Source organism: Leptinotarsa decemlineata, unplaced genomic scaffold, assembly GCF_025532065.1.
Source record: "Leptinotarsa decemlineata unplaced genomic scaffold, Ldec_3_MD MMD2_tig00026374_RagTag_RagTag, whole genome shotgun sequence".
Classification (NCBI taxonomy): Eukaryota; Metazoa; Arthropoda; class Insecta; order Coleoptera; family Chrysomelidae; genus Leptinotarsa; species Leptinotarsa decemlineata.
The window spans coordinates 2,969,687-2,993,139 of record NW_027412710.1 but is presented as its reverse complement, the minus strand read 5'-3'; the positions used below and the strand labels follow the sequence as shown (position 1 = coordinate 2,993,139).

General features: G+C 38.2%; 2 protein-coding genes across 4 annotated transcripts in view; one reads left to right on the top strand and one right to left on the bottom strand.

The window, feature by feature from the left end:
- Positions 1-23,453, bottom strand: part of spel1 (DNA mismatch repair protein spel1) — a 127,112-nt gene that overhangs the window by 86,795 nt on the left and 16,864 nt on the right. The window lies entirely within an intron of this gene.
- The window catches only part of LOC111506455 (uncharacterized), a 69,843-nt gene that overhangs the window by 35,771 nt on the left and 10,619 nt on the right, over positions 1-23,453 (top strand). For all 3 annotated transcript variants that reach the window (XM_074185333.1, XM_074185332.1, XM_023161521.2), the window contains exons 4-6: positions 3,100-4,021; positions 8,186-8,878; positions 12,941-15,029. In XM_074185333.1, coding sequence (XP_074041434.1) covers positions 3,100-4,021; positions 8,186-8,878; positions 12,941-15,029 — 3,704 coding nt within the window. The remainder of the gene's footprint in view (positions 1-3,099; positions 4,022-8,185; positions 8,879-12,940; positions 15,030-23,453) is intronic.

Below are 23,453 nucleotides of genomic sequence, written 5' to 3'. Positions count from 1 at the left end.
ACATAAAAGAAGATGTTTCGAAAATATTTTTCTTTCGTATAACTCAATGTTCATATGACAGTAGTTGTTTCGCCAGCCCATTTTTTTCCAATTTGTGTCTGAAAGTTACTTCTTTGCATGATTCACACCGCTTTCAATTTAAATCCTTTATATAAATCATGAGGGATGTAAATAGGGAGTTGGATGATAACTCATCAATGACATTCAGAAAAAATCGCTGGAAAACGAAAAGAAGATCTTTTGCGCTCATCTTTACCTTGTCTCTTCCACCTCCTTATCAGAGTGAAATCCACCCCTGAAATTTTAAAAGGGATCAAACAAAAACGTTATTGAAAAATCTGGAAATAAACTAACGTAAAGCTAGCCCGACTTCAAGTAAGGAATTACCATACTGGCCTATTCACAATTTAGTATTACCTACTCTGGAATTTCATCCTTCTTGAAAAGTATTTAGAAATCCATTTATCTACATTTAATGTCTCATAGATTTCTACCGTGACTATCTCGTGTTATTACTTGGTTTATTCAACTACAATTTTTCTCAACTCATTACCTAACCTAGGAACTTTCAAAATCATCAATAATGTACAAATTCTTGAAAGGGAATGGAAGACATGGATATTTCTTTAAAACTTTTTCATTATGTGGCCCTTCATAATGACCCTCCATTTTTACGATTCTATCACCAACCCCTATTTTTTATTAAGGTAATTCAATCATTATTATTGCCGTCAGGTATCTACCAGTGTCACTTCTCACTCGGTAAACAGCTCGTAGTTGGGATGAGAACGAAGCAAGGATCCTGTCTACTGGCCATCTCTCACTCCCTGCACAGTTTTTGACCACTATTATTGTTCATCTATCCATCTATCCAGAGACCAAGCCCGGTACTGATGATGGGGATAGCTCCGTGATTTGAATCCACCACGGCTGTGCAACCGCACACGATTAGTCATTGAAAAATTAATGAAAAACGTTGTCGAAGCCAGTATTTTGAATGGCAAGTTCCGAAGTGAAAATATATCAATACAACGAATCCCTATTATACCTACAGATGAGCCATTTCAATTCAAACATATGCAATTTCCAATTAGATTGGCATTTGCAATGGCTATTAATAAGTCCCAAGGCCAAACAATGTCCGTTTGTGGGTTGGATTTGAGCACACCATGTTTTTTTACACGGACAATTATACGTGGCATGATCTCAAGTGGGCAAATCATCCAGTTTGTTTGTGTTACTAACGGGATAAGGGGTTAATTTTATTTGTAAGTGTTATTTTCTGGCACACACTTACAATGTGTTAGTTAACATTTTCTATTCTAGAAATGATTAAAATGGTAAACAACGTTTGCTGGCTAATAATAATATATAATAAAAATTGGAAATATTCAAATGAATTATTATTTGAAGAAAGTAAAAATATTAGCATAAATCAGTTACATATTTATTATATTTTTGAAAATGCAAAGAAATGTTACCTCTAATGATCATGACAATAATACTCATGTACCAAAATTCGATAAAACACACTCAAAAACTAAAATGTAATGCAGAATGTAATGAACTGTGGAATACGAAAAAGAACTATGGATGCTAGCGAAGTACATGGTCAAAATATTCACCGCGAACGTCTTGGCAACATCCTAATCTCAAATAAAACTGTTTTCTAACAGTTTTTAACAAGTCGTTCAAATCTGAAGTTTAGTTATGTACACATTGCTCTTTACATATCCCCACAAAAAGAAATCTAATGATGAAAGATCAGGTGATCGCGCTGGCAATTCAATCCCCATCCACCAATTGGGAAATGTTGTATTGAGGTATTGCCTGACATTACCTTGGTAATGTGGTGGTGCCCCATCCTGCTGAAACTATATCGTATTCACTGGAACTTGAGGGTTTCCTGGATCAGGATATAAATTTGCTAAACTTGGAATGACATAATTTTGAAGTAGTGCCAAACAATTATCGCCATTCAAGTTGCCCTCAATGAAAAAGGGGCAAAAGATATTGTTTCCTACAATCCCTGCCCAAACATTAACCTTTTGAGGCTTTTGCGTGTGCTCTCTCACCCAGTGAGGGGGTTTTCTGTTGACCAGTAGCGGCAATTTTACCGATTACCATGACCGTTAAGAGACAAAGAAATTGGATGATATTATTATCCAACATGTCCATCATATGCTCACCAAAATGGGTTCTTCTATCAAAATCATCTTCCATCCGCTCCTGAGTAGGTATCATTTCATAGGGTTGCATTATATTTTCTTTTAATATGTTTACTATCGATGTATGGCTAACATTGAATGTAGCCATACATCGATAACATGAATCTAACTATTTGTCAGACTTGAAGTTAACGAACTTAAATTAAAATATTGACAACTAATGTTGTAACATACAAAACAAGTTGACAAGGCGTTTTAAACTAACGTTGCCACGGAAATTATTTACAGGTTTTCAAATGATATCATTTAAAAATAACATTGCTATGGTATTTGCTTACTTTACTATCAATACCTCGATTGATGCAATGAACTTGAAAGCGATAACATTTTTGAATGGAGAATGAAGAGACCTTACAAACGATATATCACAAGCCTATATTACCCATTTAAAAAACTGAGGCTTGTACCTGTTATTCGACGGGGGCTGAAGGTAGGGGTAGCATTTTTCCGTTGAAGTATGTCAAATTATAATTCAAATTTGACGTGTTTCGGGATTTTGTTAAAATATGTACCGTAACCGAAATAATGAATTTATTCAATTGGCTTTTACACACTGTATGTATAAAAATTATAAAATACCTGCATAAATTCGAGGATATTTGCAAATGTTCATAAGTCAAAGTTATTTTAACTTAACCTCACAAAACTTTATGTTCATACGAGTCAAACCTTAGTTAATTCACAACATTGTATACTTAGAAAATGCTATATTCATCCATGAGTTGACTTATATTATTATTAATTAGTTTGCTTTACTTTATGTATGTATGTACTTTATGTTTGCTTTATGTACTACTATTCCTGACATGACAATTTTATCACTTTGCATAACTTTTCGACGGGTATATCACAGACTTCATAATTTTTGCAGGTTATGGCTCCAACAGCATTGGATCAAACTCTCAGTCTTATGGTGCCTCATCCAACCTACGGCTGATCACTTCCCGCCTCCAACAAGAATTAGAAAGTGAGTTACATGAAGCTGTACGTCAAAACAACATCTACCCTCAGTCAAGAGTAGACATTTCTCAACTGGAAAGAGAACTCAGACGCAACTTAACAGAGAGACTTAACAACGAGTTAAATGCTCGATATGGTCAGCAAATGGTGAGGGGTGGCATGTCATACACAATAACTGGTGGGCGTTTACAGTCAACTGCGAACTATGATAACGAAGAACTGAGTAACCTCAGAAGACAGTTAGAAAATAGCTTAGTGAACCAGTTGAGGACTCAATATAGTTCATCCAGCTCATCCAACAGTCAGTATTACAACCGACAAGGTAGCTATGGCTATACAACAGTCCGTCCAGTCTATTCCTCAGTTTACCCTTCATTACCGACTTATACTACTACCCTGAGATATCCGGTCGACTACAACCATGCCAACTATCAAACGATTCGTTACACTCCCATAACGAACCCACAAAGCATCACCAACATCGCTTCAAATATCCAAAGTCGGCTTGATTCGCGTTTGAATGAAGTATTGGACGAAACACGTAGGAAATATTTCTCCACAAATTCGCAGTATTCTCTAACAAATACTGACGTACTGCTTGAAAGAATTCGTAACGAACTCAGGAGTAACCTTACTTATCTTCTTGATGAAGATATTAGAAGGAATTATGGAACTCAGATTCAAAGAGATGGTTATTTATATTCAGTGGGTCCTACTGGTCAGACATCAACGGATTATAATTATTCTTTGAGGGATTTGGAAAATCTGAAGCAGCAAGTGGAGAGAAATCTGATAGACAAATTGAACCGGGATTTTGAAACTTACAGATCAAGGTATGTGACGAACTACATACACCTTTATCAATTCACAGGTCAACAAAAAAATGTTTGTGTAAAATTTTTAAGCAAATTTACTTAAATCTTAGGCATTTTTGTATGCTGAAACTGTATTTCATAGCAGTTTTTTATCACCCATCGTTCTTTGGCAATATGATATCGATTTATCACTTTAAAAAACTGTGAGAATATATATATATATATATATATATATATATATATATATATATATATATATATGGAACGAGAACGAATTCCCGCCTCGACATAGGCGTCGGCATATTATTTTTCAGTGGTAGTTTTTCAATTACTTATTCTTACAATCATAGCAATTGATCACCCCATGAAAAAGTTATCTCAACTGAATTTGTCCACTATGGGTAATTATGAAAAACTTCGAAATTCAAGATAGTTGATTTCCGAGTCGAAAACTCTAAAATACAATGAAAACACAAATAATCACACCGAATTCTCGTCAAACATATATTTACAAAATAATAGAGGCCAACAAAATTGCTAGAAAAATCAAAATTTTTCTTCGCTATATTCAGATGAGGTGGAATCATCATCGGGTTGAATAACGCTCGGATTTATGGAACTTTGCCCATAATATTTGTTCCTTCTTTCATAACACATCACTATTACCTACCTCATTCACCACTCGCCTTATATTATCAAGCACTACAGCATTCAAAGTCGATGACTGATTACATTTCCGCAAGCTTTCTTTCATTGTGGCCCAAACCATTTCAATTGGATTGAACGTAACAGAATATGACCACGTGTTTCACACATCTGATCAATAATATATTCTTTTTTGAAATTGTTGTTTTATGGTCGCCAATAATACCTTTTTCGTTGGAATCTTTTTGGGTATTTCCATGTCATGATTTCGCATGAAATCAACAATATCTGCTTTTTTGTGTTATTGTTTGGTATTGTAGTCAATAACCGAGAATGATACGAAGAATTATCCAGGTTTCGAATAAAGCCGCAGTCATATCTTCGTGGTAATCGGCAGATGAATCTTTTATATTTTTGACCCACAGAAGCAAAGCGTTAGGTACGAAACAACTTTCATTCCCGGCATGCAAAATTATAACACGTTTTTCCCTTGAAGAAGGTGTGTTCAAAGCACAATACTTGGTTTCGTCTACCCAGCCATATTTGACAACATCATGGGTGTCAAACCAAGTTTCGTCGAGGTAGATTATATGTCTGCTGTATTCTCGGTAGCTTTTCATTCGCCTCAAATATTCTTGTCGGAGTTGAACAATGCGTGTCAATTCCATTATAACCATCCGATTGTTCAATTTTTTATATTTGAAACCACAAGAGAATAAGACACCTCGTAATTTCTGAAGACTTGTAATTGTAATCAGGATAGTCGAGTATATTATACCAAATCATTTCCAAGGTTGGTACTTCATTTTTTTGGTATATACCATAAATTGTTCGCCGAATCACATCTTTTGTAGCACCATCATCGTTTGCGAATTTTTTATTCCTTTGTTTTCGTTTCATTGTATGGTCAATAACATCCCCTATTTTAATGACTCGAAGAACTGTCGAACAAGATAGTTTCGTTAACTCGCATATTCTATTCAAAATAGCATTCGGTGAAGTGTGACAGTTTTCCTTCTTCAAGCATTCATGAATATTTGAAATTACTCGCTGAACTTGAACATGTAAGTCCTCATTTTCAAATTCCGGATCCCTATCGATTGACACAGATTCCTCACAAGTAATGTTATCATTTGTTTCAAAAGGTCTCCAGAAAGCCATATTGATGAAAGTACCCAAAAACACTAAGATTTTCACAAAAATCGGTTTAAACGATGATATTGGAACCTTTGGTGTAAAAGTTGAAAACTTTTTCTAGAGATAGTTACCCTAACACCAAACTGATATTTTTGCACTCGACGCACGTTTCGCTAACAAGGTTAGCATCTTCAGGAGAAGCAAATTGATACTGAATCTAAAGACAAGGGTTAGCTGTTCATATACCTAAAGTGTTTTGGTCCGATGTGGACTTTGTTTGTTAAATGATGATTATCCTAATTGATTTATCGGTAATTAACTGGTGGAACCACTGCCTGCAAATTAATTTGCCCGCTTTTTAATCTATTGTTGACAAATTATTTGGCAGGTAGTGATTCCACTAGTTAATTACCGAGAAATCAATTAGGATAATCATCATTTAACAAACAAAGTCCACATCGGACCAAAAAACTTTAGGTATATTGGCTGTATTTGGCTCAATCCTGCCTCTCTCATTATTACAAGATGTAAAAGAGGAAGATTCGATAGTATCTCCAATGTAGCTGTTGGAGAGGTTTTCATTAGTCCCATTGTTTCTCAACATCAAGTCCTTGCACCCTGCTCAGTTTTTCAATAGCGGTCGTTTATTTCTTTGTTCAACAAACTATAGATGGATATGTCATCATGGGTTCAACCACCACAGTGTAGAGTCTTGTTACAGCCTTTCTTTTCAGTCTTTCTAAATGTTTTCCAGGTCCGGCTGCGATCTAGTATCACTCTTAGGTTTTTGAATTCCCCGACACCTGTATCTCTCCACCTCAAAGTTTCAGAGATGCTAGACCATCTATCTTAGTCCTCTTGGTCTTATATGCAGCCCTTCTTCATCTGAATATCACTCTACTTGGAATCCATGATGGTGCAGAAAACAAAGTAACTCAACAGACTATAGATGGATATGTTATCATGGGTTCAACCACCACAGTGTAGAGTCTTGTTCCAGCCTTTCTTTTCAGTCTTTCTAAATGTTTTTCCAGGTCCGGCGGCGATCTAGTATCACTCTTAGGTTTTTGAATTCCTCGACACCTGTATCTCTGCACCTCAAAGTTTCAGAGATGCTAGACCATCTATCCTAGTCCTCTTGGTCTTATATGCAGCCCTTCTTCATCTGAACATCACTCTACTTGGAATCAATGATGGTGCAGAAAGCAAAGTAACTCAACAGACTATAGATAGATATGTTATCATGGGTTCAACCACCACAGTGTAGAGTCTTGTTCCACCCTTTCTTTTCAGTCTTTTTGTATTCTTTTTCTAGGTCCAGCAGCGATCCAGTATCACTCTGAGGTTTTTGACTTCCCCGACAGCTGTATCTCTGCACCTCAAAGTTTCGGAGATGCTGGACCATCTGTCTTAGTTCTCTTGGTCTTATATGCAGCTCTTCTTCATCTGAATATCACCGTACTTGGAATCTATGAAAACAAAGTAACTCGTATGGGTTTCATCCAACTATTTTTCGGATGGGTGTTTGCGTGACCGCTGACGTAGTACCCTTTGATTAATTTACTATCAACTCCGACGTATACCAGGGTTCAACTACTGCTTTGACTCTATTTCTAATCAGCATTGATGACTTGTAGAATACAATGTTTCATCTAGATTACATTAGATTAGATCAATATGGGGCTTCTTGTGGTTTTTGCACCCCTAATGTTGCAAACCTTATCCTTGACAGACCTTCGCAATAGCATAGTATGTGTACGGAGGTTTCCTCATCCTCTTGGCAAAGCCTGCATAGGGCTGTGTATACCAGTCCGATGTTGTTCATATGTTTGTTGAGTCTACAGTGTCCCGTGAATAGCCCGACCAGAACTCTAGTTGATCGCCTATTCAGACTTAGTAGGTACTCCGTGAATTTTGGCGATGTCTTATCTAATATACAGATAGTTCTACGAACGATAAAACTCATTCAAAGCTGCTCCATCGATGATTATTAACGAAGACAAGCAACACCTTCAGATAACTCTGTACAAACTTATCTTTTTGTGTTCGATCAGGTGATTTGTGGAACTCCTTGTCAGAAGAGGATTTACCACGTCTAAGAAAAACTGGAATTTATATTTCATGTCCCATTTTTTACTTTCAGTTCTCATAAAACAATATCGCCTAGGTCCTCTCTCGGCTTGACCAATAGTTATACTTTGAAATGAATTATTTAACCTGGAATAGAGTTTAGTGATCGCTTAGGAGGAGCACAAAAGTCCAAGGTTATATAGTTTTTCTTCCAACAGGTTTAGATGACCACAAGGTCACTAAATGTCACAAACAAACTTTTTATGATGACTAAATTGTGGCTAATGTCGTATCAATGTTGTATCAAATTAATTAAATAAATTTTTTCAGTTGGTCGTCTCACCAATCATATAATAGTCAATCAAGCTTTGGAAGTAACTACCAATACAGCAGCACACCTCGTTACGAATACATCAGCTCACCACGATATGCTTATACCACTCCAAGATACGAAATATTTACAACACCTCGACAATCTTATATAAATCAGTATCCCACTTCCGCCTCCCAACATGGTGGTTACATCCAGACAGGAGGAGGTGCAAGTAATCAATACGAACATGTCTCCGGATCACAACAATCAGGTTACGGAATGCAAAGCAGCGGTAGTATAGCCCAACTACAGAGACAGTTACAGGATGACCTTTCCAGTCAACTACGTGGAGCCCTCAGGACAGGTCACTACAGTTCTTATTCATCTGGCGGTATAAGTAGCCCTCAGAATTACCAAACCACTCTTCAACAATTGTCTGATGAGCTGAATAGGAATCTTACAAGGCATCTTCAAGAATATAGTGCAATGGGTTCTTATGCTGCTTACGGAAACTTCGACAGTGCACAAATGCAAAGACTTAAAGCACAATTACAAGATTCCTTGATGAATCAACTCCAGCAAGGTTTACAGCAATCCTACCAAAGCTCAAGTTCATACAGTTCAAGTAGCAGCAGCAGCAGCAGCAGTAGTGGTAATTCTAACTACCGACCAGTAAGAGGATTCCAGAACTATCAGTCAGGCCAATACAGGTAAAAAATGGTTTTCATGTTTCAATTGTATATTTTTCATTGCAATGTCAGTGATACGGTACGAAAAGTCGATTTTAAGAATTTACAAATTTCTGTCACATTTTAACTGTGAATTTTACTAGTTCGGACTTCCATTGTGTGATATGACATAATATAATATGATTTGAATATTACTGGAGATTAATCCCAACACCAAACCGTTATTTTTAACACCTCGACACGTGTTTCGATCACCAAGTGATCATCTTCAAGAGAAAAATTAATCTTTTGGTGATTGAAACACGTGTCGATGACAGTTATATTCATTGCTACACCAAAGGTTCCAAACAGTGCATCACAAGTATATAATATGATTTGAAATACAATAAATGAAATAAATACAATAAATAATACAATAAATGAAATACAATAAAATGAAAATAAGCAAAAAATTAAAAAATTGAACAATCAGAAATGAAATAAAATTAAAACGATTTCAAACCAAATAACTTCACGACGTTTCGATTGTTAGTATCCATAATCTTCTTCGGGTGATGACTGGACTTTTCTCCCCTTCCCCCTTGGGGTTGAGTGCCCTGAGATAGAATCTTCCCCACATGATTACTGTGTGCAAAAACTAAAATCTCGTCCTTCTACCTCCACTCATTCTTGAGTGATTAGGTTAGGTTTGGTCCAAAATGAGTGGGTCTATTCGACCCTCCACCGCAACCCACAAGGATTTATTGTGGCTCACACCTCAGATACACACGATACACACGAGATACACACGATCAGATACACCCAGCTTCTTAACGAAGCCGATTAGTTTGTAAGGTGAGTGGTTTTTTAGGCCAGATGATAAGACTACGGCTCTGCCAAACTCAAAAAATCTGATTCGGTTTCCAGTGGGGCAGGCACAAAGTATGTGCTCTGCAGTTTCATCATTTTCCAAACAGAGGCGACACACACTGTCTTCCGAGTCTCTGTGTATGATCTGTAGCTGTAGAGTAGGGAGGATGAGTGTAAGCCCACGCACTTAGGCCACGTGTGACCCATTGTACATCCTCCCGAGGAGTTGTCCTCCTAGGTCGTCGTCCATCCTGTCCTTTCCAGGAAGGTGGACAGGTCGCTGGGAGACATCTCCTTTATATCGGCAGGTGTAGGCCAAGACTCGCCGAACACACACTCTCTTATTGACGATAACTCCGGGCACTCGCACAGGACATGCCTGACAGTCTCATCTTCCTGCATAGAGGTGTGTCCACTAGCCCCATATTATGTAGGTGTTTCCTTAGCTGACAGGGGCCAGTCAGAAATCCTACTGTAAGGCGTAGATTTTTCCTGGTCATAGCCAGGTATTTATTCGGCGCCAGCTTCCCAGGGTCGCCCAAGGTGATCCTGGCAAGATTACATCCTTTGATTTCATCCCATCTCTTTAGAGATTGAGCATGGGTGTAACTTTTGGCTAGTTCCGCAATTGTCGAAGTCATCAGGCCGTGGGTGCCACTGGGTCCTAAAATTCTTAGTCCAGCCGCTTCCTTGGCTAAAGAGTCGCCAATGCGATTACCCTTACTCCTGTCGTGCCCTTTAACCCACCTCAGGATAATGTTATTATCTACCGAGGCTTTGGCTAAATCTTGGTGGCACTCTAGTGCTAGCCCTGAAGTAACACGGTGTCTGTTCAAGGCTAATAGTGCTTGTCTGCTATCAGTGCAGATTGTTATGTTTTTGCCAGAAATTCTTTTCTTGGTTATTTCTTTTGTGGCGATTGAGATAACAGCCAGTTCTGTTTGGACCACGCTGGTATTTCTTCACATTTCCCACTTAATCCTTAGGCTTAGTGATCTGGAGTACACTCCACATCCTGAGCCTTCTTTGGTTTTTGAGCCATCTGTATCTGTATATGATGATTCAAGTGACAGTGTAAGAAGGCATGTTAAGACTTTGTAGTTCATCCTTACTGTAGTAAAACAACTGTTTGGTATCAAGCTGCGAAGGGTGAATAAACGCCTTGGAGTGAGCCAATCCTGGAAGATTCTGCCAGAAGTCCATAAATCTTCTTGCCATTCAGGTGTTCAATCTTTATTTGGCAAAGTCTGAAGCGATGCCAGTGACAGGTTCTGGTCCGATTAAGCTGCTTGCAGCAGCCTCTTCTGCAAGCTAGTCAACAGCGTCATTGCCTTCCAGGTCAGTATGGCCAGGAATCCAGACCAGAGACAATCTGTCAAGTCTTCTTATCGAGGAGAGTCGTTTTTGGCAATTTGCCATCAACTTAAATGTTGCTCGGAACCTCAACATGCTGATGGGCACTTCAGCAAGATTGACGTCTGACCTCCTGCGGTCAAAAGTCAGCCTTTAGGTGCGTTTACTCTTGTTTGTCGTGATTTTACTGAATGTAATGTTTGCATGGTGGTCCCCTTAACCTAACAGGAGACAAGCGTCTATTGATCGCGAACTAACTATGTGTGTGTATCTGTAAGAAAGTGTGTGTTAGTAATCTGTTTATGAAGTGTTTATACCTACCGGAGCCGCCTGACAGCGACTCTTGGAGGTGGTCGTTGGTTCTGCTTCGTGGGCCTCAATGGCTATTCCTTAGAGAGATATCTATTTAAAGGTCATTCGAAAACCTTTACCTATCCCCTTTTCCCTCTCTCCACTTCACCGGTTTAGTGGAAGTTGACTGTTTTTCCCTTGATCAAAAGTTTCCATATGTTGCATATCTGTATATCAGTTGGACAACATAAGTGCAACGTCTTTGAACTTTCTCTTGAGCCAGTGTTCCTCCCTGAGGATGATCTCAGCTTGGGACCACTCGATGTTATGTTGATGAGTCCAAACATGCTCTGCAATTCCTGGTTTGCTGGTTTCTCCTCGCTGTGTGTTTCTCCAGTGCTCGACAGTGCGGACTTTCAATAGCCTCTTAGATAGATATGTGATTCGACGCACTCACAGGGTATCCGGTAATTGCAATTCTTGGACTCGCACTCCGCGTTTGGTGGCCTGGTTTTCGTGGGGCTGCTAGGGATGATGATTCCAGATCTGAAACAGGTTCTGAAGTTGCACTTGGAACCAATTCTTCTTATGCTTTTCGACAATTCTCTGACGAACGGGAGGGCAAGCACTGGTTGTGACGGCTTCTCTTCTTCGTGAGGCTCTTGCTGTCTTCTAACCAAAATCTGTTCCACCATCACTTTGGAGTAACCATTCCGTTGAAGATCTTTTATGATGATGCCTAATTCCTAATTTTATTTGTTCTTTCAGAGGTTTCAAAGCATATTATATCATCAAATACAATGAAAGCCCGAAGTAGTGAAATTCACTATGAAACATTGTTAACTACCTTCAAACAAACACTTATCAACATACGAGTTACTACAGATTTACAGCATAGCCCAAATAATGTAAGCTTCGTGACGCTACAAAATTAGACACAAAAAGAGAACTAGTAGCTAGAACCACTTTGGGATTAATTCAAAACACCAAATTTCATATTATAACCAAATTTAATGATTTATGTGGTAATGGTTGTCTTTCTACATGAAAAATTTCTATCAGAACAATAACACACATTATATTAATCCCTTATTTTTCATTTTTCAGTTTCGTATGCTATAAAAACGTGTTTTTTTGGTCTTTTTAAATTATATTTATTTTATCTAAACTTTGGGATCAATTAGCCGTATATTGTTTAGAAAAACATTACCACTGATATTTTCCGATTCCGAAGAGGGAGCCTGAAATTAGCTACCAAGCTCAAGGCAGAGGCGCTCAGCAGAGGGTTACAAATGAGGCAGCAGGCGCACTTGTTAATTAAAAAAAAATACTTTTTTCAAATAAAGAAATACATGTAAAGTGAGTTCAAATTATATCAAGGAGTTTACGTATAGCGCCTTCTACCTGCGAATTGGTAAGGCAATAATGTCGATAATTCTGTCAAATACAGATCCCAAGCATTCAAACGGGAAGGATAGTTACAAACAAATAAACAAACAAACAATCATACAGGTGAAGCTAATAAAAGCGTGTTAATAATTAACAATCGATTTCCCCAAAAACATAATTTGATAAAAATTTTCATTTCAGATCCGGCATAGAAACCTTGCCGGGAGAAGATTGTTTGGGCGATGACCCAAATGCTCACAGCTATTCGAGATCGAAGCGGAGTTACGGTTTAACGAATGGAAATAGAAATTACCATCGACGACCTGATGAATTTATTCAGCAAACAGAAGACAGTGGAAAAACTTCGACCTATGAACAAAGTCAAAATGAATTGGGTCAACTAGAAGACCACGAAAATTTTCAATTTTCTCATCAAGGACGAGATCAAGCTGAAGTTGGTCAACAAATTGACCATGACTATGATTCAGATTTAACCCAACAAGTTTTAAGTCAAGGTCAACTGGTAGATCATCCAGACCTAACTCAACAAGTTGAAGAAGATTCTGCGTATGGGAAATTGCAACTTTCAAATCATGGTCAACAAGTTTATGATTCAGAAATAACCCAACAACAAGTTGACAATGGAGACTTAACACAACAAGTTGAAGATTCCGGTTATGGAAAATTGCAAATTTCGAATCATGGTCAACAAATTGATGATACAGACTTAACCCAACAACAAGTTGACAATGGAGACTTAACACAACAAGTTGAAGATTCCGGTTATGGAAAATTGCAAATTTCGAATCATGGTCAACAAATTGATGATACAGACTTAACCCAACAACAAGTTGACAATGGAGACTTAACACAACAAGTTGAAGATTTCCGTTATGGAAAATTGCAAATTTCAAATCATGGTCAGCAAGTTGATGATACAGACTTAACCCAACAACAAGTTGACAATGGAGACTTTACACAACAAGTTGAAGATTCCAATTATGAAAAACTGCAAATTTCAAATCATGGTCAGCAAGTTGATGATACAGACTTAACCCAACAACAAGTTGACAATGGAGACTTAACACAACAAGTTGAAGAATCCGGTTATGGAAAATTGCAAATTTCAAATCATGGTCAGCAAGTTGATGATACAGACTTAACCCAACAACAAGTTGACAATGGAGACTTAACACAACAAGTTGAAGATTCCCGTTATGGAAAATTGCAAATTTCAAATCATGGTCAGCAAGTTGATGATACAGACTTAACCCAACAACAAGTTGACAATGGAGACTTTACACAACAAGTTGAAGATTCCAATTATGAAAAACTGCAAATTTCAAATCATGGTCAGCAAGTTGATGATACAGACTTAACCCAACAACAAGTTGACAATGGCGACTTAACTCAACAAGTTGAAGATTCCAATTATGAAAAACTGCAAATTTCAAATCATGGTCAGCAAGTTGATGATACAGACTTAACCCAACAACAAGTTGACAATGGAGACTTAACACAACAAGTTGAAACACAACAAGTTGAAGATTCCAGTTATGGAAAATTGCAAATTTCAAATCATGGTCAACAAGTTGATGACACAGACTTAACCCAACAACAAGTTGACAATGAAGACTTAACTCAACAAGTTGAAGATTCCAATTATGGAAAACTGCAAATTTCAAATCATGGTCAGCAAGTTGATGATACAGACTTAACCCAACAACAAGTCGACAATGGAGACTTAACACAACAAGTGGAAGACTTAACCCAACAACAAGTTGACAATGGAGACTTTACTCAACAAGTTGAAAATTCCGATTATGGAAAATTGCAAATTTCAAATCATGGTCAACAAATTGATGAACAAATAACCCAACAACAAGTTGATAATGGAGACTTAACACAACAAGTTGAAGATTCCAGTTATGGAAAATTGCAAGTTTCAAATCATGGTCAACAAATTGATGAAGAAATAACCCAACAACAAGTTGACAATGGAGACTTAACACAACAAGTTGAAGATTCCAGTAATGGAAAATTGCAAGTTTCAAATCATGGTCAACAAATTGATGAAGAAATAACCCAACAACAAGTTCACAATGGAGACTTAACTCAACAAGTTGAAAATTCTGGTTATGGAAAATTGCAACTTTCAAATCATGGTCAACAAACTGATGAAGAAATAACCCAACAACAAGTTGATAATGGAGACTTGATACAACAAGTTGAAGATTCCAATTATGGAAAATTGCAAATTTCAAATCAAGGTCAACAGATAACAGAACAGGTTAGTCAATAAATTTATAGGTTTTAAAAGTACTTGAAAGTATACACTGACAATTTATTATTATAATACTAAAAGTTCATAATGAACTTCTCCGTTAACCAGCAGTCGAATGCATAAAAATGACAATCCTCAAAAGCGAAACCTGTATAAATCAAAGATACATAAGTCTTACCTTTAAACGGGTGATTTCTTGTGCGGCGATTATAATTTCATATTATATAACTTTTATAAATAAAATCATAACAAGATAGAGCTGTTTCGACCCATCATAGGTCTCATCAGTAGCCCTAGGCTGAACCAGAAATGCATTGCTGGACTCTACCCTTAAAGAACAAGTCTGAGTAAACAGCGTCGTTGACATTTACTCCAAAGTGATCAGTTGCAGAGCCGAGCTGATGGATCACAAATGCGTTGTGTTTGGGGACTGTTGATTTCAGCTATCTGGTTTGCAATGAAAGCTGCAGTGAACGGCAGATGTCGAATCTCCTCGACTCCCGAATCGGATATAATAATGTCATGACAGACAGTTCCGCTTTCTGCTTCGCTAAGTTTGTTAAGGGCTAAATTGTATGTCTTGGCACAATCATAACGCTGGAATTGCAAAAGCTGATTCTCAGAAGTTTGGAACACTGTTTCGAACCAGAAAACTACACCTCAGAAACTTCTGATGCTTCATAAAGCTCAGATCAGACATTCGTTTCAATTCGATTCAAATCCAACGTGAATCGCTACTTTCGCACAGGTACCGCTCTTACAGCACCTTAAGGATTTCTCTGTAGTTTTGTCCTTAAAAAAAAACGTTGCAACTGATCATCTTGGGGAGGCTCGTTTATCCTTGATATTCGCGGATTGAGTTCTCTGTCGATCGCATAGATGGCGTTTTCGATAGGACAGATGTCATTTCCCTTGTTTACTCAGACTTGTTCTTCAAGGGTAGTTGCGATTTAGCCTAGCATCAATGCTTCAGGCGTCTGAGGACAAGCGGCTCCGTCTAATATCTCCATTCTGGAGAGATTGCAAAATAAGGTAATAAGGATGATTGTTAATGCTCCGTGGTTCATACGGAACGAAGCTATCCGCAGAGATTTGCAGCTGCCTTCCATTCAGCAGTCCATTCAGTCGAGGAATCGGCAAGTCCTTGATTGCGCAGAAACCCACGATAATCCGTTAGTTAAGGAAGCTATAGATTACGCTATAGACGATCCCTTCCGATATAGAAGGCCCAGACACTCTCTCCAGTGAGGCCCTCATGTCCCCCGTTAACAGATGAACAATTTTTTTCATCCATAACACCCCAGCCAGGCAGGGGTTCATCGTGAAGGGCGGCACTGATGTCTGAGGACATTCATGCCGTTATCTCATGACCAGTTATGACCCATTTGTCCTCCTAACAAGTTAAGTCGTAAAGATAAGGGAGCCAGGCTCCTACCTCTTTGAAATCAAGATGAAATCAGCCTAGCATCCGTCATGAGCTCTATTTTATTTGATGATTCTACACTCATCAACCTCCGAGTTAATATAGATTTATATAGCCCAAATATTGTAAGCTTCATGACGCTACAAAAGTAGACACAAAAAGAGAACTAGTTTGTCTAAAACCAATTTGGGATTAATTTAAAAACACCAAATTTCATAATTTATGTGGCAATGGTTGTCTTTCCACATAAATAATTTCTATCAGAACAATAACACTTACAAATTATATTAATCCCTTAAAGCTATAGTGTGTACAATATTTGTCGTTAGTCCATGTTTAGCTAAAACAAACAAACTGGATGGTTCGCCCACTCGAGATGCTATGTCTGATTGTCCGTGTGAAAAACATGATGTGCTCAAATCCAAGTCACAGACGGACATTGTTTGGCCTTGGGACTTATTAATAGCCATTGCAAATGCCAATGTAATTGGGAATCGCACACGTTTAAAATGAATTGGCACATTTGTAGGTATAATGGGGATTCTTGCTATCAATATATTTTCACCTGGGAACTTGCATTTGAAATGCTGGCTTCGACGTTTGTGCAACGGCACACCTCGAACACATTGAGGAATCGCACGTTGAAAACTTACAGCCCCATGGAACTGTTACGTTTTTTTCTCAAATCTGATTCATTATTATTAATATATCACTTTCGCGCTTCCAATTTTCATCGAGTCATACACGCTTAATTTTGAAACCGGCAACACTACATTGCCCAATCAACAACGATTTATTTCACAACCGGCAACACCTGCTTGCGCCAGGAACGTAAAACCTCGATACCATCTTCATCTCTCTTTGCCTCGATTACGTCACACGCCCCTCTCGCTCTTACACACACACACATACACATCTTTATATGAAATATTAATTATTTCCCAAATCTAAGTATACTTTCCTATCTTCAACATGATAATGACGATTACAACTTCCCTAACATTCTACGGAAATCAAAAAAAGCTGTCAAGTATATAAAATGAGTCAATTTCGATCCCGATAAAACTTCGCTATAAATACCCATCATTCGCAGTTACTTTCAATGTCTTACATTGGTGTAGAAGCTAAGGACAATGTCTACCACGCGGACGTAATGGGTTCTATTCTCATAGCTATAAACTTTTTTTATGATGTCACGAAGCAAAAATGTCCTTAGCGAAAAGCTGGGCTGACGTAAGCGCGCCACATGCCTGCGTGGTCTGTCTCGCTGAGAGATACCCCTCGTCGTATATCTGCCTGAATTATTTACTCCACAGAAGATTCAAATCTCCCGCCACAATGTTTTGAGATGCAAAAGCGTATGGTCTGAATAAATGGCGAGTTGCGTGACAGTTTGAGGACGCTACGTAACAATTTGGTACACTCTGATTGGTTCAACGCTGGGAGACAAGACACCACGTGACAATTTGGTTGACTGGATGGTCTGTCTGCCTTGTCTCGCTCAATCCGGGGGTCCCCAGATTGAGCGAGACAGCACGCCGTCACGGCAGACTAGACATAGCAGGTAACATAATAGAAAAAAATGTTTGGGAAGTTGGAACACGGGACGTTTGGTGTGGCAGCCTTCGAGTATAATCTCGTCGCTAGCGAGGGATATTGAAAGTGAATGCGAATAGTTTCGGTTGCGGTATTGTTGATAACCGATCGCGTTCAACATGACAAGTTGGAAGAGCGTGATAGCAATACGGTTGAATTATAAAAATAATAATGAATGAAAAATCGGGTTAAAGAAAAAAAACATGGCGTCTAGCGTTAAAGAAACAACATGGTTGCCATACAGGGTGTCTCATCATTTAAGAAAAAACCATGAATGTGTAAAGGGTGTCTCATTCAAGAAAAAAATGACAGTTCAACAGGGTTCTATCGTTTTTGCGTGCGACCGTTTTTCGTGCGTTTTCGACCGTTTTGCGTGCGATTCCCCAATGTGTGTACAGGGTGTCTCAAAATACGCCATTTAAGGAACAAGGCAGTTTAACGGGACTCTAAAACGATGACAAAACGAAACAAAAAAGTATTGATATCCCTTCTGGATCTTTCGCGCCAAAGAAAAAAACATGACTACCATCGTGATATACAGGGTGTCTCAAAATACGCTACTTAATAAAAAAACATCGTTTCTGGCTCAAAATCCAATGCTTTTTCTCATGGAGCTTGAGTTTAGTCATTTTCAGACTTAGTAGCGGTACTTTGTGGTTCTGTGTCTGACCGAAACTGGTTTTTACGACCGAAACCGAATTTCGGCAACGGTCTCAATTTCGATTGAAACTGAAACTTCCTTACAAGGATTATGTTTCGAAGGAAAAATAAAGAAAACGTTATTATAATCAGTCAGTCTTTATTTGTTTATCTTTAATTCACAACGTTATGCAGTCATTTTCTTATTGATAATCAACAAATCAACATAACAATTCCTTATTTTTAAGAAAAAACGGCTTATTTAAGACAACGGCCTACTAACCCGAATTTTGTTCTCCTTAATCGTGACTCAGGCAGCGAAAGCATTCTATTATTTGCTTTTTATCCCAAAAATAGCAATTTATGTAGTAACTTTTGCAGGGTGTAACAAAAAGGTAGGTCATAAATTGAACCACATATTCTGAGGTCTAAAATAACTAGATTGGATACATCTTACCTTAATGAAAATGTGCACAAAAAAAATTACAGCCCTTGGAAAGTATAAAATGAAAATCTTTTTTTTTAATATATCAGAACTGTTTAAAATTTTGTAATGCAAACGGTTCCATGGCTTTCTTATCGTTAAATCATCTTTTTCATATAAAACCACCAAATCTGTTCAGCCCATAAACATTTTAGGGTGGTATTGAACCCTTAAAACCCCAAAAGTTTCTATTCATTACAATTAAATTAGTATTGTGACACTATTGGTATAATACATCATTTTTTAAATTTTATGCCACTTGGCACTTTTTTTCGAAAAGCCAGTTTTATCGAGATGCAGGCGCTTTTTCGGTATCCTTTGAAAATTCATTACTTGGCTGTTCTGCCAAAAATGTCGCCACTTTCTGTGAGAGTGTGCAGGGGAATCCGAGGCAGTAGATTTCTAATTGTTCACAAGAACTCGGTCTTTCGCAGACCACAATTTGGCGAATTTTGCGTCGTGACTTGAGCCTGTACCCTTACAAAATTCAACTGACCGACGAACTGAAGGAAAACAACCATAGACAACGACGTGTGTTCGCTGAATGGGCTCTGAGTGGTTGGCAACTAATGCTAATTTTCATCGAAAAATCATCTTTAGCGATGAGGCTCATTTCCGGATAAATGGCTACGTGAACAAATGAAATTGTCGAATTTGGAACGATACCAATCCACATGAAATCCAACAACGTTCAATGCATCTCGAAAAAGTCACCGTTTGTTGTTGATTTTGGGGTGACGGTCCATCGGTCCATATTTCTTTGAGAACGACGTTGGACATGAATAACGCCTTTGCCTGCGTTGGTCAAATCCGAAGGCCTTACAAGTGGCATCTTCCCGCTCTCTAGCGCCACCACTGTCAGGGAACCCCTACTCCTCCGAACTCTCGATGCGTAACACGTCGCACACACGAGGGGGCGAAACTAGCGTAGCAGAAGACCCATTTTTTTTATTATCCCAAAATAACAACATATAACTCAATAATAATTACAAAAATAAACTCATTTTTCTTATCACAATTCTCAGTGTCCATAAAAAAAGAACCTAACAAACAGCAGCACAAATTCATAGTACAAATGAATTTCGCCCATCCCATATAGCCCCATACAAATATTTCGACGGAGTATTCTACATAAACCAACTCACTGTCCTGCCTGAACTGAGTCTGCCACTACCACCTGTCAGTGGCGTTTCAGTTTTATTTGGTCCACTACCGATGCCTCGTAAGCCAGCAGCTTACCATTCATTCGTTTCCCTCATCCTTCACCACATTCTCCGCCCATTCATTAACAATTCCATTCATATCTCTTACGCTCGAACGCTCCATAACCTCCTTCCACTCCCTCCATCCAATCTTGTCCCCGTCCATGCATCTATCAATCACATGCTCTGCCGTTTCAGGCTCTCCATAGCCACAGGGGCTCGGCAACTCAGGCCCCAGGTTAAATCTAGCCAGGTATCCCGGAAAATTGCCATGCCCTATAAGCAGTTGGACAGGCCATCACTGTCAACGCCAAGCATTAAACACAACACAACAAAAAAATATTTTTTGAATGTTTCCTACACTAAATTAGTCAATTTCTACTAATTTTGGGGTGATAAAAACGAAAATGACAATGAAAAATTTTTTATTAGCTCTGGTTTTTGAGATACACAGTACTTAATCTTAAAGAGTAGTTATACTATACGTGAAAAGTGAAAGTACATAAAACAATATTGTTATGTTTCTTTTAGACTATTTTAAGTACAAAATTAATAAAAAAAACATTATTCTTAGTGTTTTGACAAAGAAAAGAAGTTTGTACCACCAAATTTCAATTAAGTCCATCCGATTCATTGTAAGATCGCTGTCGTTTAGCTTGTCTTTTATAAAACACTTCTGGAGCATCCCTAAACACAGACCAGCAGTAGTCTGCAAGCATTGCTTCATTCCAACGGCCCTGATATCTCTGTTCCATTAAAGCAATGTCTTGATGGAATCTTTCTCCATGTTCGTCACTCACAGCTCCACAGTTTTGTGGGAAGAAATTAAGATGAGAGTGAAGAAAATGAATTTTTAAGGACATGTTGCATCCAAGTTGGTGGTAAGCTTGAAGAAGCTCTTTAACCAATGCTGTGAAGTTATCATCTCTTTTGTTACCTAAAAACCCATGTACAACCCCCTTAAAGGCTTCCCAGGCTCTTTTTTCATTTCCTGTTAAAATCATGTCAAAAGCAGGATCATTTACGATTTCACGGATTTGAGGCCCAATAAAGATGCCTTCCTTGACTTTAGCATCACTCAACCTGGGAAACTTTGCTCTCAAGTACTTAAAAGCTTGTCCTTCCTGGTCCATGGCCTTCACAAAGTTTTTCATTAGTCCCAACTTAATATGTAATGGGGGAAGAACATCCTTAGGATCTACAAGAGGCTCGTAAACTACATTTTTCTCATTAGGGTTTAGGTCTCGTGTAGGCCAGTTCATTTTTTTATAGTGAGATTTTCTATCCCGACTGTCCCACAGTCACAAAAAACAACAGTACTTGGTGAACCCTAATTGCATTCCTAGGAGTATAGCAATGACTTTCAGATCACCACAGATGTGCCACTTGTGTTGTTCATATTTGATTGATTGGAGAAGTGTTTTCATATTTATATACGTTTCCTTCATGTGAACTGCATGACCTATAGGAATAGAGGGTAGCTGATTTCCATTATGCATAAGTACAGCTTTTAAGCTTAGTTTTGAAGAGTCTATAAACAGTCTCCATTCAGATGGAGGTGATCCAAATTCAAGCAGTCCATCAAACCATTAACATCAGAACAAACTACGAGGTTTTCTTTTTTCTCAAAAAAAGGAAGCAAATCTTTTTGACGCTGTCTGTACTGAGATATTTTCACATCATGTTTTAGAAGACTCCACTGTTGTAGTCTTGACCCTAACAGCTCAGCCTTTTCCTTAGACAAGCGAAGATCTCTTATAAGGTCACTCAACTCTGCTTGACTAATTCTGTGCGGATCACTAGACCTATCGCTTACCTCAAAATCAGGGTCATAGGATGTAGAAGGATGGGTTGCTCCTTCTAAACAGTCTTCATCACCTTCCTCTGAAATTTCATAGTTTTGGGGTGGAGAAGGGACTGGCAAATTGTCTGAGTGTGGTACAGGCCGAAGAGCAGATGGGAGATTAGGGTATTTAACCGTTCCTCTTTTCTTCATAGATAAACCTTGCTTAATGGGAGGAGTTAAGCAGAAATAACAGTCGTCTGTATGATTGGTAGGCTCACGCCAAACCATAGGTACTGCAAAAGCCATTGCCCGATTTTTATTTTTCAGCCACTCTTGCAATATGACGGAACAAGAATTACAACATATATGAGGAGCCCATGATTTATCTTGGTCCCCAACTTTCACACCAAAATAATGTTCATAGGCTGTCTTAACGATAGGTGTCATTTTACGTTTCTGAGCCTTAAATGTTATTTCACCACATATATAGCAAAAGCTATCGACAGAATTCACACACTTTCGAGGCATTTCAGATCAGCACTTAAATTAATTTAAAAATCAACTTCACACGATAATTTCAATAGCAAAAACGTGCGTACAATTGACAAACTCACATAGGTTATGTTTACTACTTAAGAACAGCTGATGAGAGGGGTGTTATGTAAACAAACATGTGTACCAACTGTTGGTGATGAAATATTTCATTTGTTGAAAACTCAATATACATATATATAATATAATGATACTATATCTTGAAAACAAGAGCTAATATATAATTTTTATGGTCACATTCGGTTTTAACACGTGGAAATACATTAAAATCATCTAATTTCAACCCCGAAACAAAAACTTTGTTGTGTTGTGAGGTTGATGATTACCAACTTTTTGGCCTGAACTAAATGATCAGGACACCAACGACATGTGGTCTCAACAAGCCACTGAGATTGTGCGATTTGACCCCATTAGACTTTTTCTTATGGGGTTCTCTCAAGTCGCAGGTGTATGCGAATAAGCCACAGCCAATATAATCCATGTCATTAATCAAATTCAGCCTAATTTATGCGCCAAAGTCATTTCAAATTGGACATTTTGGTTACGCTCCACCCATAGAAGCGGACATTTTTTTAAGGACAAAACACAAGCACTACAGGAACATTCTTAAAGCGTTGGATTCCATTTGAAGAAAAGTTTTCAGGAAGTTCATCTCTAAATATATATAACTCACTGACTGGCATAGTGATCTATCAACACACAGCCCAAACCACTGGACGGATCAGGCTGAAATTTGGCATGCAGGTAG